General features: G+C 43.4%; 1 protein-coding gene across 5 annotated transcripts in view; it reads left to right on the forward strand.

Annotated features, from left to right (window-relative positions):
- Positions 1-16,981, forward strand: part of PDE4DIP (phosphodiesterase 4D interacting protein) — a 1,081,329-nt gene that overhangs the window by 934,114 nt on the left and 130,234 nt on the right. For all 5 annotated transcript variants that reach the window (XM_063940306.1, XM_063940302.1, XM_063940304.1 and 2 more), the window contains one exon: positions 1-96. This exon is cut by the window's left edge and continues 131 nt beyond it. In XM_063940306.1, the coding sequence (XP_063796376.1) occupies positions 1-96 (96 nt within the window). The remainder of the gene's footprint in view (positions 97-16,981) is intronic.

Below are 16,981 nucleotides of genomic sequence, written 5' to 3' on the forward strand. Positions count from 1 at the left end.
ACCAGTTTTCAACCAATGATGTACAGGATGACTGCTCAGAGGTTTCGATAGCAAGTGACTATTGTCACTACGAAAAAGGCAGTATTGAAGACATAGGTAAATTGCAGTACCAAACTTTTTTGTTTTTACATGCATTTAATGAATTAATTCAAGCTTACTTGAGTAATCTTATACACTTGTTTTTTTTTTTTGTTTTTTTTTTTTGCATGCACAGGGATAATAGATAGCAGTTAAAGAATTTGAGAAAATAATGCACAAAACACTGCATAGATGTTTTTTTAAAAATTAAACAATAATATACTTTTTCAGGGGCATTGATGAAATGTGCACAGGAAAATACAAACAAGTAGTTGTTACATTTTATTTCATAGAGGCACATAAATATAATCTGGTTGGTTCATGAGAAGATTTATACCTGAATGACATTTTATTGAAGTACAGTACTTGCAGTATAAGACAAATAAGTTATGCATTCCTTAGTCTACACAACATAATTTTGTATGCAATTGCTTAAACAGATAAGGCTTTTGTTTTGTTATGCTATTGACATAAACATACTCGTATATTATTTGCAATACTTGGTACTAAAAACAGGGGTAAAAAACAGGAAAAATACTTTTCATTATTAAGACCATAGTTTTATGTTGTCTTTATTTTGTAACTATAATAGTAATAATAATAATAATAATAATAATAATTAATGCAATTATTTAGCTATTTGTTTCCATGGGCTTTGACTTTAAGAACAACTGACCCTTCAAATATCTGAAGAGTTGGTGCCTTTCTAAATGTAGAACATAGGGGCTGTAAAATATGACAACAGCATGACAAAAAGCACAAATTCTAAACATTTTACTGTATAATGTGCTGGGGCAAACGCAGGACTTTCAAGGGAAGATTTCACAAGTATGGAAACTCCCATCCCACTGTAAATATATATATGTACACATATTTAAATATATATATATATATATATATATCATATAAGACAAGCCGCACACATCAACAAAGAAACAACTTCAGGAGTGCCAGGCTTATAATATGTTTTAATAGGTAAAGCCAAAAGCCAGCAACATCCAATACAATAATAAAAAATACCTAATATTGCTGCATATAAATATACTTGCAGTGCATATCAAAAAAGAGTCAGAGAACGGAGACTGGTAAATACATATCCTTAACCAACAGCATGGTAATTAATGGAAGTACTTATACAGCAGTGTCAGGGTGGTAAGCCAAAAATGAGTCATCCTTATAAAAGCAGAGTACGGCTCAACGGCCGTTTTGGTGCATCCGTTGCACCTTAGTCATGAGCATGCTCCACTATTGCCAGTGTCCCTCTGTATGTACAGAACACAAACGAATTAAGCCCAATGAAATTGGACTCACCTGTTCCCGATGTAGGCCGATAATTTTGTCTTGTGGTTCTCTTTGTCAACTTATCTTGCAGTAAATAGATTTCTGGTTGCAACCTGTAAAACGAAATATGGATTATTTTTTATGTGATACTTCAGATTTTATTTGTAAATTGAATGCACTTGGCACTTTACCAGAATCTGGTTTGTTGGTAACCCTCAATATTACCAGCTTATACACCAACATAGAACACAATTAAGGATTAGACTCGGTCCGTACACTTGTCTCCGACAGTCCACACTACAAGGGTCCAAATATAGATTTTTTGCTTCTATTGTTAAATGATTTTACAAAAAAATTATTTTCTCTTTGAGAACTCATACTATTTGCAGCTGAGGGGGACAGTGATGGGGTCCAATGTGGCCCCATCGTATGTGAACCTCTTCATGCATATGTATGAGAAGCAACACATTATGGCACATCCTTTTTTCTCACAATTTATATATTTCTATTTGAGATATTTAGATGACCTCTTTTTGGTGTGGACTGGTGGAGCTGACCGTCTGACTGAGTTCATTGATGTCCTCAGTTCACTTGATACCACATCAGGTTCACTCTTTCCTTTAGTGAGACTACCATAAACTATTTAGTATGTGTTTTTTTTGAGAGCCGGTACCTGGTCCACTAAAATCTACAGGAAAGAAACGGATAGAAATACCATACTTATGGCGGACAGTTTTCATTCTGAACCCTTGAAACGTGGTTTACCATTATCTCAACTGCTAAGAGTTGTGCGTGTTACCTCAGATGAGGAAGAATTTACACATGCACTGCAAGAAATGGGGGATAGATTTATAGAGAGAGGATATGCTGTTAATGAGATTCAAGAGGCTATTACTCATTGCCTCAATTTACCACGTGAACGGACTTTGCAGATCCGTGAACGAGATACTAAGAACAGCAGAATGATGTTCTCCACCGCTTACTCTGTTTCCTCTAGACACATTTGAAAAATCTTTTTGAAGCATTGGCATATAATACAGTCGGACCTTATTGCCAAGAAAATCCGATGTTCAGCTATAAGAGGAGTCAGAACATAAAGGACATTGTGGCCAAGTCAGATATTGGGTCTATTAAGAACACTTCTTGGTTGCAACCCAAGAATGGAGTTCATAAGTGTCATGGATGTGTAAATTGTAAATTTTTGTGTCTGGGAAACAAGTTTGTGGATCCAGTAAAGAGAATTGCATATGACATTAAACATCATTAGGACTGTGATAGTCGATTCGTTATATATGCGATCATATTCCCTTGTCAAAAAGTCTATGTGGGAAAGACCATCCGTTCACTTAAAGAACGAATATCTATGCATCGTTCTTCAATTAAAAAGGCTATGGTCAAAGTGGATACTAATACTCCCCCAGTGGCAAGACATTTTCAAATGTATAAGCATACCCTCAGAGAATTTCGTTGTATGCCTATAGACCACATTCCGCCGCTCAGAAGAGGTGGTGATCGCAATAAATTACTTCTCCAAAGAGAATGTACTGTATGTGGATATATCTCCTAAATGCTGTTAGTCCTAATGGTCTCAATGAAGCCCAGTCTCTTGTTTCCTATAGGAACATTATGTTTGGGCCTGATGATGGTATTGTTGTGTTATATTGATGTATGTATTACGGTTTCTCTCTGTCCTTCTGTTTTCCATGCTATGATGTTCCTCATGTTTACGTTTAAGCCACTTTTTCTAAAATATGTTATGTTGCCAGTTGCCCCTCAGTCTGTATGTGACACATTTCCCCTATATGTATCTATATATTACATTTTCAAACCTGAAATGTATCCCATTAAGCATTATATTTATGTATGTTTTTAGCACGTATGAGCAAATCATGCCGCCGTGCGCTTTGAATTTAATCACTGCGGTACATAATTTGGGAGAGTTTACTCTGGCCACCTAGGTAACGAGGCTCCCACTTCCGGACTGATTATGTCAGTTACGTTGTGGTGAAGCTTGCAACGGTGGAATGCAGGGTTGCTCAGGTTACAAGTAACAACTTCCTGCCTGTTGCCATGGTGTGACCACGTACTTCCAGTAACGCGGACCCGCGGCTACAGGTGTTATACATCGGGAACAGGTGAGTCCAATTTGATTGGGCTTAATTCGTTTGTGTTCTGTACATACAGAGGGGCACTGGCAATAGTGGAGCATGCTCATGACTAAGGTGCAACGGATGCACCGAAATGGCCGTTGAGCCGTACTCTGCTTTTATGAGGATGACTGTTTTTTTGCTTACCACCCTGACACTGCTGGATAAGTTAATTACCATGCTGTTGGTTAAGGATATGTATTTACCAGTCTCCGTTCTTTGACTCTTTTTTGATATGCACTGCAAGTATATTTATATGCAGCAATAAAAGTATTATTTATTATTGTATTGGATGTTGCTGGCTTTTGGCTTTACCCCTATATATATATATATATATATATATATATATATATAGACAGACAGACAGACAGAGGTGGTGATCCGGCACAGCCACATAATGAAATGATAACCTGGGTGCCCTCACAAAAAGGGAATAGATAGGTGCATAACACGTTATTGTTTCGTTGTATATTCCTATGGTTACGGGCTATATGTCACGTGTCTTCTGACGCTGCCTTATGGCGCTTCATGACGTCACATGCTATTGCCGACCGCCGGGTGTGCAGTCCCGCTGCGGCGTTCGGCGCCACACGAGGTGATATGGGTATTTAAGGTAAGATGTTTGTATTATATGTTGTTGCCTGATGAAAATGCCACCTTGAATAAAAGGCATTGAAACGTTGTAATTCATCTACTATCAGTGTGAAAATCCTTGGAGTGTCGCACCACCTGCACGCTATATATATACCCTCCAACATGACCCGCCCCACTAGGTACAAAATGCTCTGTTTCTGGAATTTCCTCTTAATTTATTATTGCCATCACCTGTGGAGAAACAGCTTTCTTATCATTTAACTAGTTCAACACAGGTGATGGAAATCATAAATTAAGAGGGAAGTCCAGAAACAGAGCATTTTGTACCTAGTGGGGCGGGTCATGTTGGAGAGTCTGTATATATATATATATATATATATATATATAGATTTTTTTTTTTTTTTGAGAGAGAGAGCTAGGCATGGATAGAGAGATAAGGGGCATGGGGAGAGTGCAAGAGGCATGGGGAGTGAGAGGGGCATGGACAGGCAGAGAGGGGGCATGGGGAGAGAGAGAGAGACGTAATGGGGATAGGGAGGGGCATGGAGAGAGAGGTGGAGAAAGAGGCATGGGGGAGAGAGAGATACAGGCATGGGGAGCGAGAGAGAGATGTCAGAAGCATAATGACACTGGGCAGAAGAGCTTGCACTCCGAGAGGTTCATTGGAGGGCAGTTACTTGGAGGCTGGAGGTCTCTGGAGGAGGCCACATCATGTCTCTGGCCAGGCTCCCTAGAATGGGCAGCAGCTGGTGTAGCGGGCTCCCAGCAGTCCTGGAAGACTTAAGTGGCTGTGCAGGGGTAAGCGGGAGGAGCCCATTTGCCTGATGGTTCTTTATATATATATGAGCTGTGCGACTGAGTGATGTGTGGGTGGGGGGGTTCAGATGGGGGGGGGTTTAATAAATGGGTTATATACATGTATACACGCACAGTATATATAAACAATGTATATATACACACACACACACACACACACACACACAGTATGTATGTATATACTATCTATCTATATATATATATATATATATATATATATATGTGTATATATATATACACACACACTTTATATTTTCACTGTGGGAGTATATATAGACCACTTATTAAAGATGCCCCCCTCTCTGAACCCCCGTTCCCCCCTTCCCCCCGTAGCCGCACCCGCACACACTCATCACTCAGGCACACAGTTGCTGTGGCTATCGGGCTATCACAGAAGGGGAAAAGTGAGTTCTTCTCACCAGACACTCCCCCCGCACGCGCGCCCTCCCGTCCACCGGCACCCCTGGCAATTCTAACCCACACTGTCCTCCTGACCTGCTGCCAGAGTCAGTGCCTCACGAAAGCCCCATTGGGAGCTGCCGCGGTTACCGTGCGCTGCAGCTCTCCCTACATTTAATCAGCTCATCAAAGTATAAATATAAGGAGGCTGCGGCAGCGTTGCAGATACTGCCTGCAGCTTCAGTTCCTCCGTCTAGGAAAAATTTTGATAATCCTCGGTGTGATGGTTTCATAATACCAATCCGATCAAATGAAGTAATGTCCGGTTGTAATCACATGAAAAGTAAAAATCATGTGATAGTGTAATACTGCAGATAAAATTAGTTACACCAATCGGTGATTGAAGGAAAGGAAGACTGTGCAAATAGTCCCAATCAGATTCCAGGACCCTCTTTTCTCTAAATCGACACCCGAAATGGTGATAAATTAAAGCTAAGCTGATTCTTTCATGTATGCTTACTTGCAGGGGCGGATTGGGATAGAAAACCAGCTCAGGGAAATTTCTGGATGCGGCCCTATTGGAGGTGGAGTCTGTCACGCAGGGTAGAAAACTCACTCCTCATAGGGCATGTTTCTGTTGAATGCAGTTGCAGCCTTCCTTGGGTCTTTTACAGAAATTGTGTCTGCTACTTTCTGCTAATGCAGCTCCCTAGTGTATATCCGTGCATACTGTATAAATAACAAGGACTGAGATGCCCGGTGCCATCATTCTTTGTGCATCATTAGATGCCACCGTCGGTCACACCACTGACACTTTCACTGGTCCTATGCTAGGTGCAGATCATGCACCTGAGTATGGCCTCCCATGTGAGCAGTGTCTCAATACGTAACCACTATTAGCAACATGCCCGTATCACTCCTATAACACTATGTTACAATTGCATCTGATTAGACAACCGCCTATAACCACCTAGGAACGCTGGGATGTGTGGTGCTGGGTACAGGGGGAAGTGTGTATCGTGCTGGGTACAGAGGGCAGTGTGTGAGGTGCTGGGCAAAGGGGGCAGTGTGTGAGAGGCTGGTGAGAGGCTGTGTATGTGTGTGTGTGTATGTGTATGGGGGTCTGTGTGTCAGTGTGTGAGTGTGGGGTTGGACAGAGCTAGGGTAGTGAGTAACAGAGGGGCTGCCTCCCAGCAGCAAAGCCGGTCAGCCCACCTCCTGCTTACCGTGGTCCTGCTTCCTTGCGCTGGTGTCCAGGTGAGGATCTGATGTCAGCAGCAGGTAGAGAACCATCATATCTGCAGACTCCGCAGTCCGCCCTCCACGGCAGATACTTGCTGGAGCCACGGCTATGAGAAGTTGCTGGATGCCACCACTATGCAAATATCCCAGCCGCAGCCAGCTCAGTGAGAGGCAGCCAGCTCAGTGAGAGGCCGCCGGCCTTGATATGTGTGCTGCCTAGCCTCTCACTACGCTGGCTGCAGCTGGGATATTTGCATAGTGGTGGCATCCAGCAACTTCTCATAGCCACGGCTCCAGCGAGTCCATTGGCAGCAGTACATAGATGTATTGGCCCGGCATTGTGGGGGAGGTGGGAGAGGGAGAGCACAACCACCATGGAGAGGACAGAGCTCAGCCCACCGGCAAACTGTCCCGGCATCCTGGCGTGCCAATCCGCCCCTGCTCAGGGGCAAACGCAGGATTTAGTAATGGCGGTTTCCGTGGGTATGTGTGTGCATATAAAAAATAAAAATGTATGTATATATATATATATATATATATATATATATATATATACACACTGCTCAAAAAAATAAAGGGAACACTAAAATAACACATCCTAGATCTGAATGAATGAAATATTCTTATTAAATACTTTGTTCTTTACATAGTTGAATGTGCTGACAACAAAATCACACAAAAATTATCAATCGAAATCAAATTTATTAACCCATGGAGGTCTGGATTTGGAGTCACACTCAAAATGAAAATGGAAAAACACACTACAGGCTGATCCAACTTTGATATAATGTTCTTAAAACAAGTCAAAATGAGGCTCAGTAGTGTGTGTGGCCTCCACGTGCCTGTATGACCTCCCTACAACACCTGGGCATGCTCCTGATGAGGATCTCCTCCCAGACCTGGACTAAAGCATCCGCCAACTCCTGGACAGTCTGTGGTGCAACGTGGCGTTGGTGGATGGAGCGAGACATGATGTCCCAGATGTGCTCAGTTGGATTCAGGTCTGGGGAATGGGCAGGCCAGTCCATAGCATCAATGCCTTCGTCTTGTAGGAACTGCTGACACACTTCAGCCACATGAGGTCTAGCATTGTCTTGCATTAGGAGGAACCCAGGGCCAACCGCACCAGCATATGGTCTCACAAGGGGTCTGAGGATCTCATCTCGGTACCTAATGGCAGTCAGGCTACCTCTGGTGAGCACATGGAGGACTGTGTGGCCCCCATAGAAATGCCACCCCACACCATTACTTACCCACAGCCAAACCAGTCATGCTGGAGGATGTTGCAGGCAACAAAACGTTCTCCTTGGCGTCTCCAGACTCTGTCATGTCTGTCACATGTGCTCAGTGAGAACCTGCTTTCATCTGTGAAGAGCACAGTGTGCCAGTAGCGAATTTGCCAGTCTTGGTGTTTTCTGGCAAATGCCAAACGTCCTGCACGGTGTTGGGTTGTAAGCACAACCCCCATCTGTGGACTTCGGGCCCTCATACCACCCTCATGGAGTCTGTTTCTGATTGTTTTAGTAGACCCATGCACATCTGTGGCTTGCTGGAGGTCATTTTGCAGGGCTCTGGCAGTGCTCCTCCTGTTCCTCCTTGCACAAAGGCAGAGGTAGCGGTCCTGCTGCTGGGTTGTTGCCCTCCTACGGCCTCCTCCACGTCTCCTGATTTACTGGCCTGTCTCCTGGTAGTGCCTCCATGCTCTGGACACTATGCTGACAGACACAGCAAACCTTGCCACAGCTCGCATTGATGTGCCATCCTGGATGAGCTGCACTATCTGAGCCACTTGTGTGGGTTGTAGACTCCGTCTCATGCTACCACTAGAGTGAAAGCACCGCCAGCTTTCAAAAGTGACCAAAACATCATCCAGAAAGCATAGGAGCTGAGAAGTGGTCTGTGGTCACCACCTGCAGAACAACTCCTTTATTGGGGGTGTCTTGCTAATTGCCTATAATTTCCACCTGTTGTCTATTCCATTTGCACAACAGCATGTAAAATTGATTGTCAATCAGTATTGCTTCCTAAATGGACAGTTTGATTTCACAGAAGTGTGATTGACTTGGAGTTATATTGTGTTGTTTAAGTGTTCCCTATTTTTTTGAGCAGTATATATATATATATATATATATATATATATATATATATAGTGCCTTCAGATGTAACTTTAAAGTAAATTGCAATAGTGATGGCAATCACGGTCATACAAGAAACGTGATATTAAATGCTTCTACGTCTTGTTTTTATTAAGCTGTTGTCAGGTATCCAAACATTGAAAAGGTCTTAGGTAAAGTGGAGAGAGACTGCGCTCACTAAGACAGGAAGATGGTGCTGCTAGGCTTGGAGGTGTCCGACCTCTGGATATGTGTTAATAAGGGGTAAGGTCAGTGCACTCTTAGGAGGGAAATAGGAATGTGGAGAGAGAGGATAGAGGTAGAAGGAGAAAAATTGAGAATGATGTAGGAAGAGAACAGCAAAGGGATAATCTGAATGTCTGTCTGGAAACAATAAGGACCATGTGTGGCAATGTTAAGTATATCGTCTTTTATTTGGTGGTAATGATACCGCTATCAGGTGTGTCCTGCAGACCACCCTTTACGGTGTACCCTCCTTAATGGTACACTCTACCTCTAAAATTCTCTGGTGAGAGTATATTGCGCTCTCCGGTACATCTGGCAGAGTACCCTTCTGTCGGTATTCCGTCCTTAATCTCCTAATGTTCAGAGGTCCCTTAGAGGGTAAATGTCAGGTGTGCCCTAAGGGTATACCTTTACCATAGGTGTTTTGAATCCTATGTAACTCTGAATCTAAATCAGCATCAGTAGTTGTGAGGTGTATGACTAGTTGCGGCGTCCCGCCTGTCAAACCTCTGTGTGTGCACCGCTAGAGGAAACGGGGGTACGGGCTTGGTTCTCATACTTACCGCCGGGGGTGCGTTCCGCGTGCCTGTGCCGGCTCAGCTTCCGTTCCTGAGTCCTCCGGTGTCCTTTCTTGTCCAGTCCGTCTCGTCTCGGTCCCCGTGTTCAGTCAGAGACCGCCGCGTTCCTCCTTCTGCGGGTCCCGTCTGTGACTTCCTGCTTTGCCGCTCACGTGATGTGTCACGTGAGCGGAGTGCTCATTCAGCCCTTGTTGTACGGAGATCCCTCTCTCCAGCCGGGGAGGGGTGTCTGTAAAGTTCAATGTGTAGTGAGACAAGTCTTCCAATGCGTTTCAGCAATCTGCCTTTTTCTAGGATTACATGCCTTAAGTCCTTGGGTCATTATATGCTTGCTTGATTGCGGTGATTGGTTACCATTCGTTTTCATTTGTACACGCCCCCTTATACTATTGGATGATAATGATTCATCTGCTGTCACTCATGTTAATATGAAAAAGCGTCCTGCTTCTCCCTATATGTAAAGTCTGGTTCTACTGGGAAACTATATTGTGATGTCTTACTGTAAATGGGTAATGCAACATAAAGGAAGGAGATGTGAAAATGAATGTAATAAAATTGTTAGTGGTACAAGCAATGAAATGGATTAGGAGGATAGAGGAAGTGGAGGGGGTTAAAATTGAGGGAAGGATGACCATGAAAGATGGAAAATTTAATAAAATATTCTACAGAATGAATTTAATGGGACTCTCAATGAACTATAAATGAAGGTGCCAATGAAATACAGTGTGAGTAAATTATGAATGCAAAATAGGATATAAGTAAAAAAGAAATAAATGAAAGGTAAATAATGAATAAAATATACAATAAAATAAAAAAAAAAGAATACAAATAAGAATAAAGATAATAATAGGAAGCTGCGAGGGAGCAGAAGATAAGGGGTGTGGATATAATGTAATGTATGTTATGTTCAATTGTATCCTCCATGTCCTCACTATGTATGTGTATGTATGGGTCCTTTGATGTATGTTCACACTGAGGGGTAAGGTTGAGGTCAGCAAGGAGGTGGAGGTGTGATCTAATCTGGTATTATATCTTAAGACTTAAGTATGCACTTACGAAAAAAATGAACAAATTTGACACTTACATGGATATACAGGCCTTCACTAGGAAAATAACTCTCAAAATGTTTTTTGCCCAAACACATCTACAACACATATCAACCGACAATACACCAGAATTCAAACACACTGATTACAAACCCCAATCCACATTCTATCCACAACATATCAAGGGACACATCATAAACACATTCGAACAATTAGTGGTTAACGATCTGGACAAGATCAGTGACACACGATTCAAACAGCAGGATTTCACCAAGGGCGAGGTACAGGCCTAGGAACAATTGAAGAATAGGAACACACTACTTGTTAAACCGGCAGATAAGGGGGGAGGGATTGGGTTACCTGACAAAAGTGACTACATCCAAGAATCCAGGCGTCTTTTGGGAGACACACAGACATACAGCAAACTAAAAGGTGATCCCACAAAGGAATATAAACAGGAATTACAGACATTACTCAATGAAGGCTTATCCCTGGGAATGTTAAACAAAAAAGAATTCGATTTTCTTAATCCAACCAATCCGGTAATACCTGTTTTTTTTTTTACTATCTACCAAAAATCCACAAGAACACAGAACATCCGCCAGGGAAACCCATCATTACAGGCATTAACTCACTCACCTCAAACCTATCCAGATACATTGATTTTTTTTCTTCAACAACATGTGACCAAACAAAACTCATACCTGTTAGGTGCCGCGGTCCGTGGCGCCGCTCGGTCTGTTTCCGAGCGACGGCCGCTGCACCTTCCTCCCTGCCCGCCCGGCGCCTAGCAACTGGGGACGCCGTGCGCGCTGAGCCGCCGGGTCCCTAGCAACGCTAGGACGCCGTGCGCGCTGAGCCGCCGGGTCCCTAGCAACGCTAGGACGCCGTGCGCGCCGAGCCGCCGGGTCCATAGCAACGGGGACGCCACAGGCGGGCGACTTAATACGCCCTTCAAACGCGGCTGCCATGGGCCCAAGAAACCATAGTCTCGCAAGAGTGAATTGACAGCACAGGTAAAACAACGGAGGTAGGGTGCCAGGGGCTATTCCCATTCCGTTTCCGTTTCCCCCAGCATTACGTCCTGCTGCTCAGGTCTCACCGTATAAGACCTCCCCTGTCCTGAGCATCAGGATCATAACAATACCTTAGAGACACTACACACACACTGCAACTACTACAAGACATAACATGGACAGAAGACATGATATTAGTGACGAGCAACGTGACATCTCTCTCGCACAGTCATAGAACACACACATGGCACTGAAAGCACCAAACATTTTATTTCACAAGATGATACACTTCAACAAACACAAACAGATTTCATCATAAAGGCCATCACATTCATATTAGAACACAACTACACCTGGTTTGATAAAGACTACTACAAACAACGGACAGGGACAGCGATGGGGACCAGGTTCGCCCCGAGCTATGCAAACCTGTTCATGAGTAAGTGGGAGGAAGACAACACCTGGCAGGGGCATGGTTTCAGGGTGAACCTGGTCCTCTGGCGACGGTACATTGACTACATACTATTCATTTGGAAATGGACCGAACATGACCTACAGGCATTTATTTCATACATCAATGACAATGACCGGAATTTACATTTCACTACGAATTACAGTAAGGATAAGGTTGAATTTCTTGACTTAGACATTCATATTGTCTACAGTAGGATAGAAACACGGACATATTACAAAAAAGTGGATGTCAACAGCTACATCTTATCAACCAGTAGCCACCATCCCAACTGGCTGAAAAGCATCCCTACAGGACAATTCACCAGACTGAGAAGGAACTGCATACAGCTGGATTACTATAAAGAACAGGGACAAGATCTAACACAGAAATTTCTGGACAAGAAATATGAAAAAGAGATTATGGATAAGGCATATAAAAAATTGGAAGATACTAATAGACAACAGTTACTGAAATACAAAGAGAAAAATACCACACAACATGGTAACAACATATTTTTTGTAACACAATACAACACCGCAGCCGGAAAAATAGTATACAGAAACACTGGGCTATCCTGATGCAAGATGAAACACTAGCCAAGATCCTACCCTCACAACCCAAAATAGTATACAGGAAAGCCCCGGACCTGAGAGAGATTGGTACACAACCATATACCACCATCCAAGACTCAGCAGACAAAAATAGACGGTACCACAAAGAGACAGGGTTTTCATCACTGCGGCACATGTATAGGGTGCAGAACCACCAATTCAAGATCAACTAAAAGCGCAACAGACTTCACATCCATGAATACAGGACAGACATACAACGTCAGAGAAGAACGGTCATGGCACACAAAGGGAGAAATCTATCTCATTATATGCTTGTGCGGACTCCAATATGTTGGACGCACAATCAGAACATTAAAAGTCAGAATATCGGAACACATACAGAACATAAAAAAAGGTGTCCCAACATTTCAGAGATAAACACACACAGGATCCGACACAATTGAAATTCATGGCCATACAACAGGTGATAACCAACTGACGGGGAGGGGATTTTCTGAAAAGAATAAACAGGGAAGAACTCAGATGGATTTTCACTCTCAAAACCCTCACACCGAGAGGTCTGAACATAGAATACAACATCACCTCAGTAATGTAATTAACATTCAAATCAATGTTAATACATCAAACCCAATTTACTCGTATGACTGATAATCCTCCTTATCCATTTCATTGCTTGTACCACTAACAATTTTATTACGTTCATTTTCACATCTCCTTCCTTTATGTTGCATTACCTATTTACAGTAAGACATCACAATATAGTTTCCCAGTAGAACCAGACATTACATATAGGGAGAAGCAGGACGCTTTTTCATATTAACATGAGTGACAGCGGATGAATCATTATCATCCAATAGTATAAGGGGGCATGTACAAATGAAAACGAATGGTAACCAATCACCGCAATCAAGCAAGCATATAATGACCCAAGGACTTAAGGCATGTAATCCTAGAAAAAGGCAGATTGCTGAAACGCGTTGGAAGACTTGTCTCACTACACATTGAACTTTATAGACACCTATCCCCGGCTGGAGAGAGGGATCTCCATACAACAAGGACTGAACGAGCACTCAGCTCACGTGACACATCACGTGAGCGACAAAGAAGGAATTCACAGACGGGACCCGCAGAAGGAGGAACGCGGCGGTCTCTGACCGAACACGGGGACCGAGACAAGACGGACTGGACAAGAAAGGACACCGGAAGACTCGGGAACGGAAGCTGAGCTGGCACAGGCACGCGGAACACCCCAGAATTTTAGAGTTAGAGTGTACCATTCAGGAGGGTACACCGTAAAAGGGTGGTTTGCTGGACACACCTGATAGCGGTATCATTACCACCAAATAAAAGACGATATACTTAATATTGCCATACACGGTCCTTATTGTTTCCAGACAGACACTCAGATTATCCCTTTGCGGTTCTCTTCCTACATCATTCTCAATTTTTCTCCTTCTACCTCTATCCTCTCTCTCCACTTTCCTATTTCCCTCCTAAGAGTGCACTGACCTTACCCCTTATTGAAAAGGTCTTACCTTAAATGTGAAAGTATGTGAAAATATGTAAATATATTTAAGGTAAGACCTTTTATAATGTTTGGATTCCTGACAACAGTTTTTAATAAAACCAAAACGTAGAAGCATTTAATATCATGTTTCCTGTATGAGTGTGAGTGCAGCCGCCATTGCAGTCTACTATATATATATATATATATATATATATATATCTCTGCTGCAGCAGCTACAGAACGCGGACGCGATCGCGGCTTTTACTGAGACGGAGACACTGATGTCTCCGTCTCAAAAATAAAAAAAGTCTCATCAGGGGGGGTTTCCAGGTACTCGGAAACTTCCCCTGCGTGCACCACTGCTGCTTACTTGTAAAAAATGGATATGAAGCACATAAATGACTCATTTAACTTCTATTAGGTCCTCGCTGGATAATGATAGGAACTGATGTCTTTCATTTCATATGAATATAACCTGAAAGGGACCATATTAGAATATAAATGTATTTATTTAAAAATGGCTTATGCACAAAATTGGACAGGACAACCATACCATAAAGATGACATATAGAATCCACTGAAAGATGTAACCCAAGTATCAATACACAGCGGGTTCAGAAATAAAGGCCCTCATTCCGAGTTGATCGGTCGCAAGGCGAATTTAGCAGAGTTACACACGCTAAGCCGCCGCCTACTGGGAGTGAATCTTAGCTTCTTAAAATTGCGACCGATGTATTCGCAATATTGCGATTACTAACTACTTAGCAGTTTCAGAGTAGCTCCAGACTTACTCTGCCTGTGCGATCAGTTCAGTGCTTGTCGTTCCTGGTTGACGTCACAAACACACCCAGCGTTCGCCCAGGCACTCCCACCGTTTCTCCGGCCACTCCTGCGTTTTTTCCGGAAACGGTAGCGTTTTCAGCCACACGCCCCTGAAACGCCGTGTTTCCGCCCAGTAACACCCATTTCCTGTCAATCACATTACGATCGCCGGAGCGAAGAAAAAGCCGTGAGTAAAAATACTTTCTTCATAGTAAAGTTACTTGGCGCAGTCGCAGTGCGAACTTTGCGCATGCGTACTAAGCGGATTTTCACTGCGATGCGATGAAAAAGAACGAGCGAACAACTCGGAATGAGGGCCAAAGTACACAACACTGTTTTCGTAACTTTGTTGTCTGTGGAACATTCTTGGTTTGCTTTTTTCTTTTAAGAATTTAGCACCTAGGGAGATGGATACTCCAGCTGTTGAACATGTACTGACAGTACTTTTTCCTCAGGTTATGGACCATGAGGGCAAGTAATCACTCTCACAGGCTTCTGTGCCCAGTATTTTAAAGCTATGCTGAGTGAGGTTCCTCCGCTACTACTAGTCAGGAACCTGCATTTCCCATTATAACAGATAATGGGGGTCATTCCGAGTTGATCGTAGCTGTGCTAAATTTAGCACAGCTACGATCATCTTCCCTGACATGTGGGGGGACGCCCAGCACAGGGCTAGTCCACCCCGCATGTCAGTCCGGCCATTTCCCCCCGCACAAAAACAAAAGCATCGCACAGCGGCGATGCCTTTGTATTTGAGGAGTAACTCCCGGCCAGCGCAGCTCCTGTGGCTGGCCGGGAGTTAATTGTCGCTTCCGCTTGCCGCAGCGGCTGCACGAGACGTCATGCAGCCGCTGCGACCCGCCCCCCTAAACGGCTGCTTAATGCCGCCGTTGAGCCCCCTCCCGCCCAGCGACCGCCTCTGTCAGAGGTGATCGTTAGGCAATGAAAGCTGCCATGCACCGGCGCACTGCGGCGCCGGCGCATGTGCAGTTCCGACCCGATCGCTGCGCTGAGATAAACTGCAGCGAGCGATCGGGTCGGAATGACCCCCAATATGCAGTTAGCTAACCAGCATGTAGCTCCTGGGCCATCTACCCCTGCTAGTATTTCTCCATGTGTGGCCCAGATTACTACCATTGTTACATAAACACATCTGCCATAGTGCCATTGTGGATGTGATCTTTCACTTTGTCAGCAATTGGTGCAGCTGCTGCTTCTTTTCTGCAAATGCTCAACAGAGATTGTGCAGCTTGATGCACCTCTCAGATGACACAGCTCTATGTCTCGTCTGGTTGGGTTGCAGCTTCGGCTATGGAACAAGACACTAATGTTTCAGTTCCCTCAGATTTTAGGACCTCCTCTGTGTAGAGGAATCTCTATCAGAGTAAATGTAGAATCACTGCTAAATTCAGATAAGTCTTTACTTTATAGTGAGCATTCTGAGTAAACCCCTAGGTTTCAAAGACTGTCACTGACCTAGGTTGGGGGTGTTGTGAACTCGGGGGTTCTTCCGATGGTAGGGAAGAGGAACCACAGTTGGGTTGGAACAGGGATGGCCTGATATAGGTCTTCCTCATACAGGACTCTGACAGTAAGGCTTGATGAAAATATTGAAGAACTTTATTGCAGGTAGGGAGCAGCACAATGTCACATAGCAGAGAAGGAACGTATGGGGAAATGTCCAGGCCTATAGAAGAACTTGTAAGCAATGTTAAAGATACTAGTAAATGAAGTACTTGTGAGTGATGGTAAAAGATACTGGTGACTGAAGAACTTGTGAGTGATGTTTTTTAAAGACACTGATGATTTGAAGAACTTGTGAATGGTGTTTAAAGACACTGATGATTTGTAGAACTTGAGAGCGGTGATTAAAGACACTGATGATTTGTAAAACTTGTGAGCGGTGGTTAAAGACACTGATGATTTGTAGAACTTGAGAGTGGTGGTTAAAGACACTGTTGATTTGTATAACTTGAGAGCGGTGATTAAAGACACTGATGATTTGTAGAACTTGAGAGCGGTGGTTAAAGACACTGACGATTTGTATAACTTGAGAGCGGTGTTTAAAG

The sequence above is a fragment of the Pseudophryne corroboree genome, chromosome 9 (genome assembly GCF_028390025.1).
Source record: "Pseudophryne corroboree isolate aPseCor3 chromosome 9, aPseCor3.hap2, whole genome shotgun sequence".
Classification (NCBI taxonomy): Eukaryota; Metazoa; Chordata; class Amphibia; order Anura; family Myobatrachidae; genus Pseudophryne; species Pseudophryne corroboree.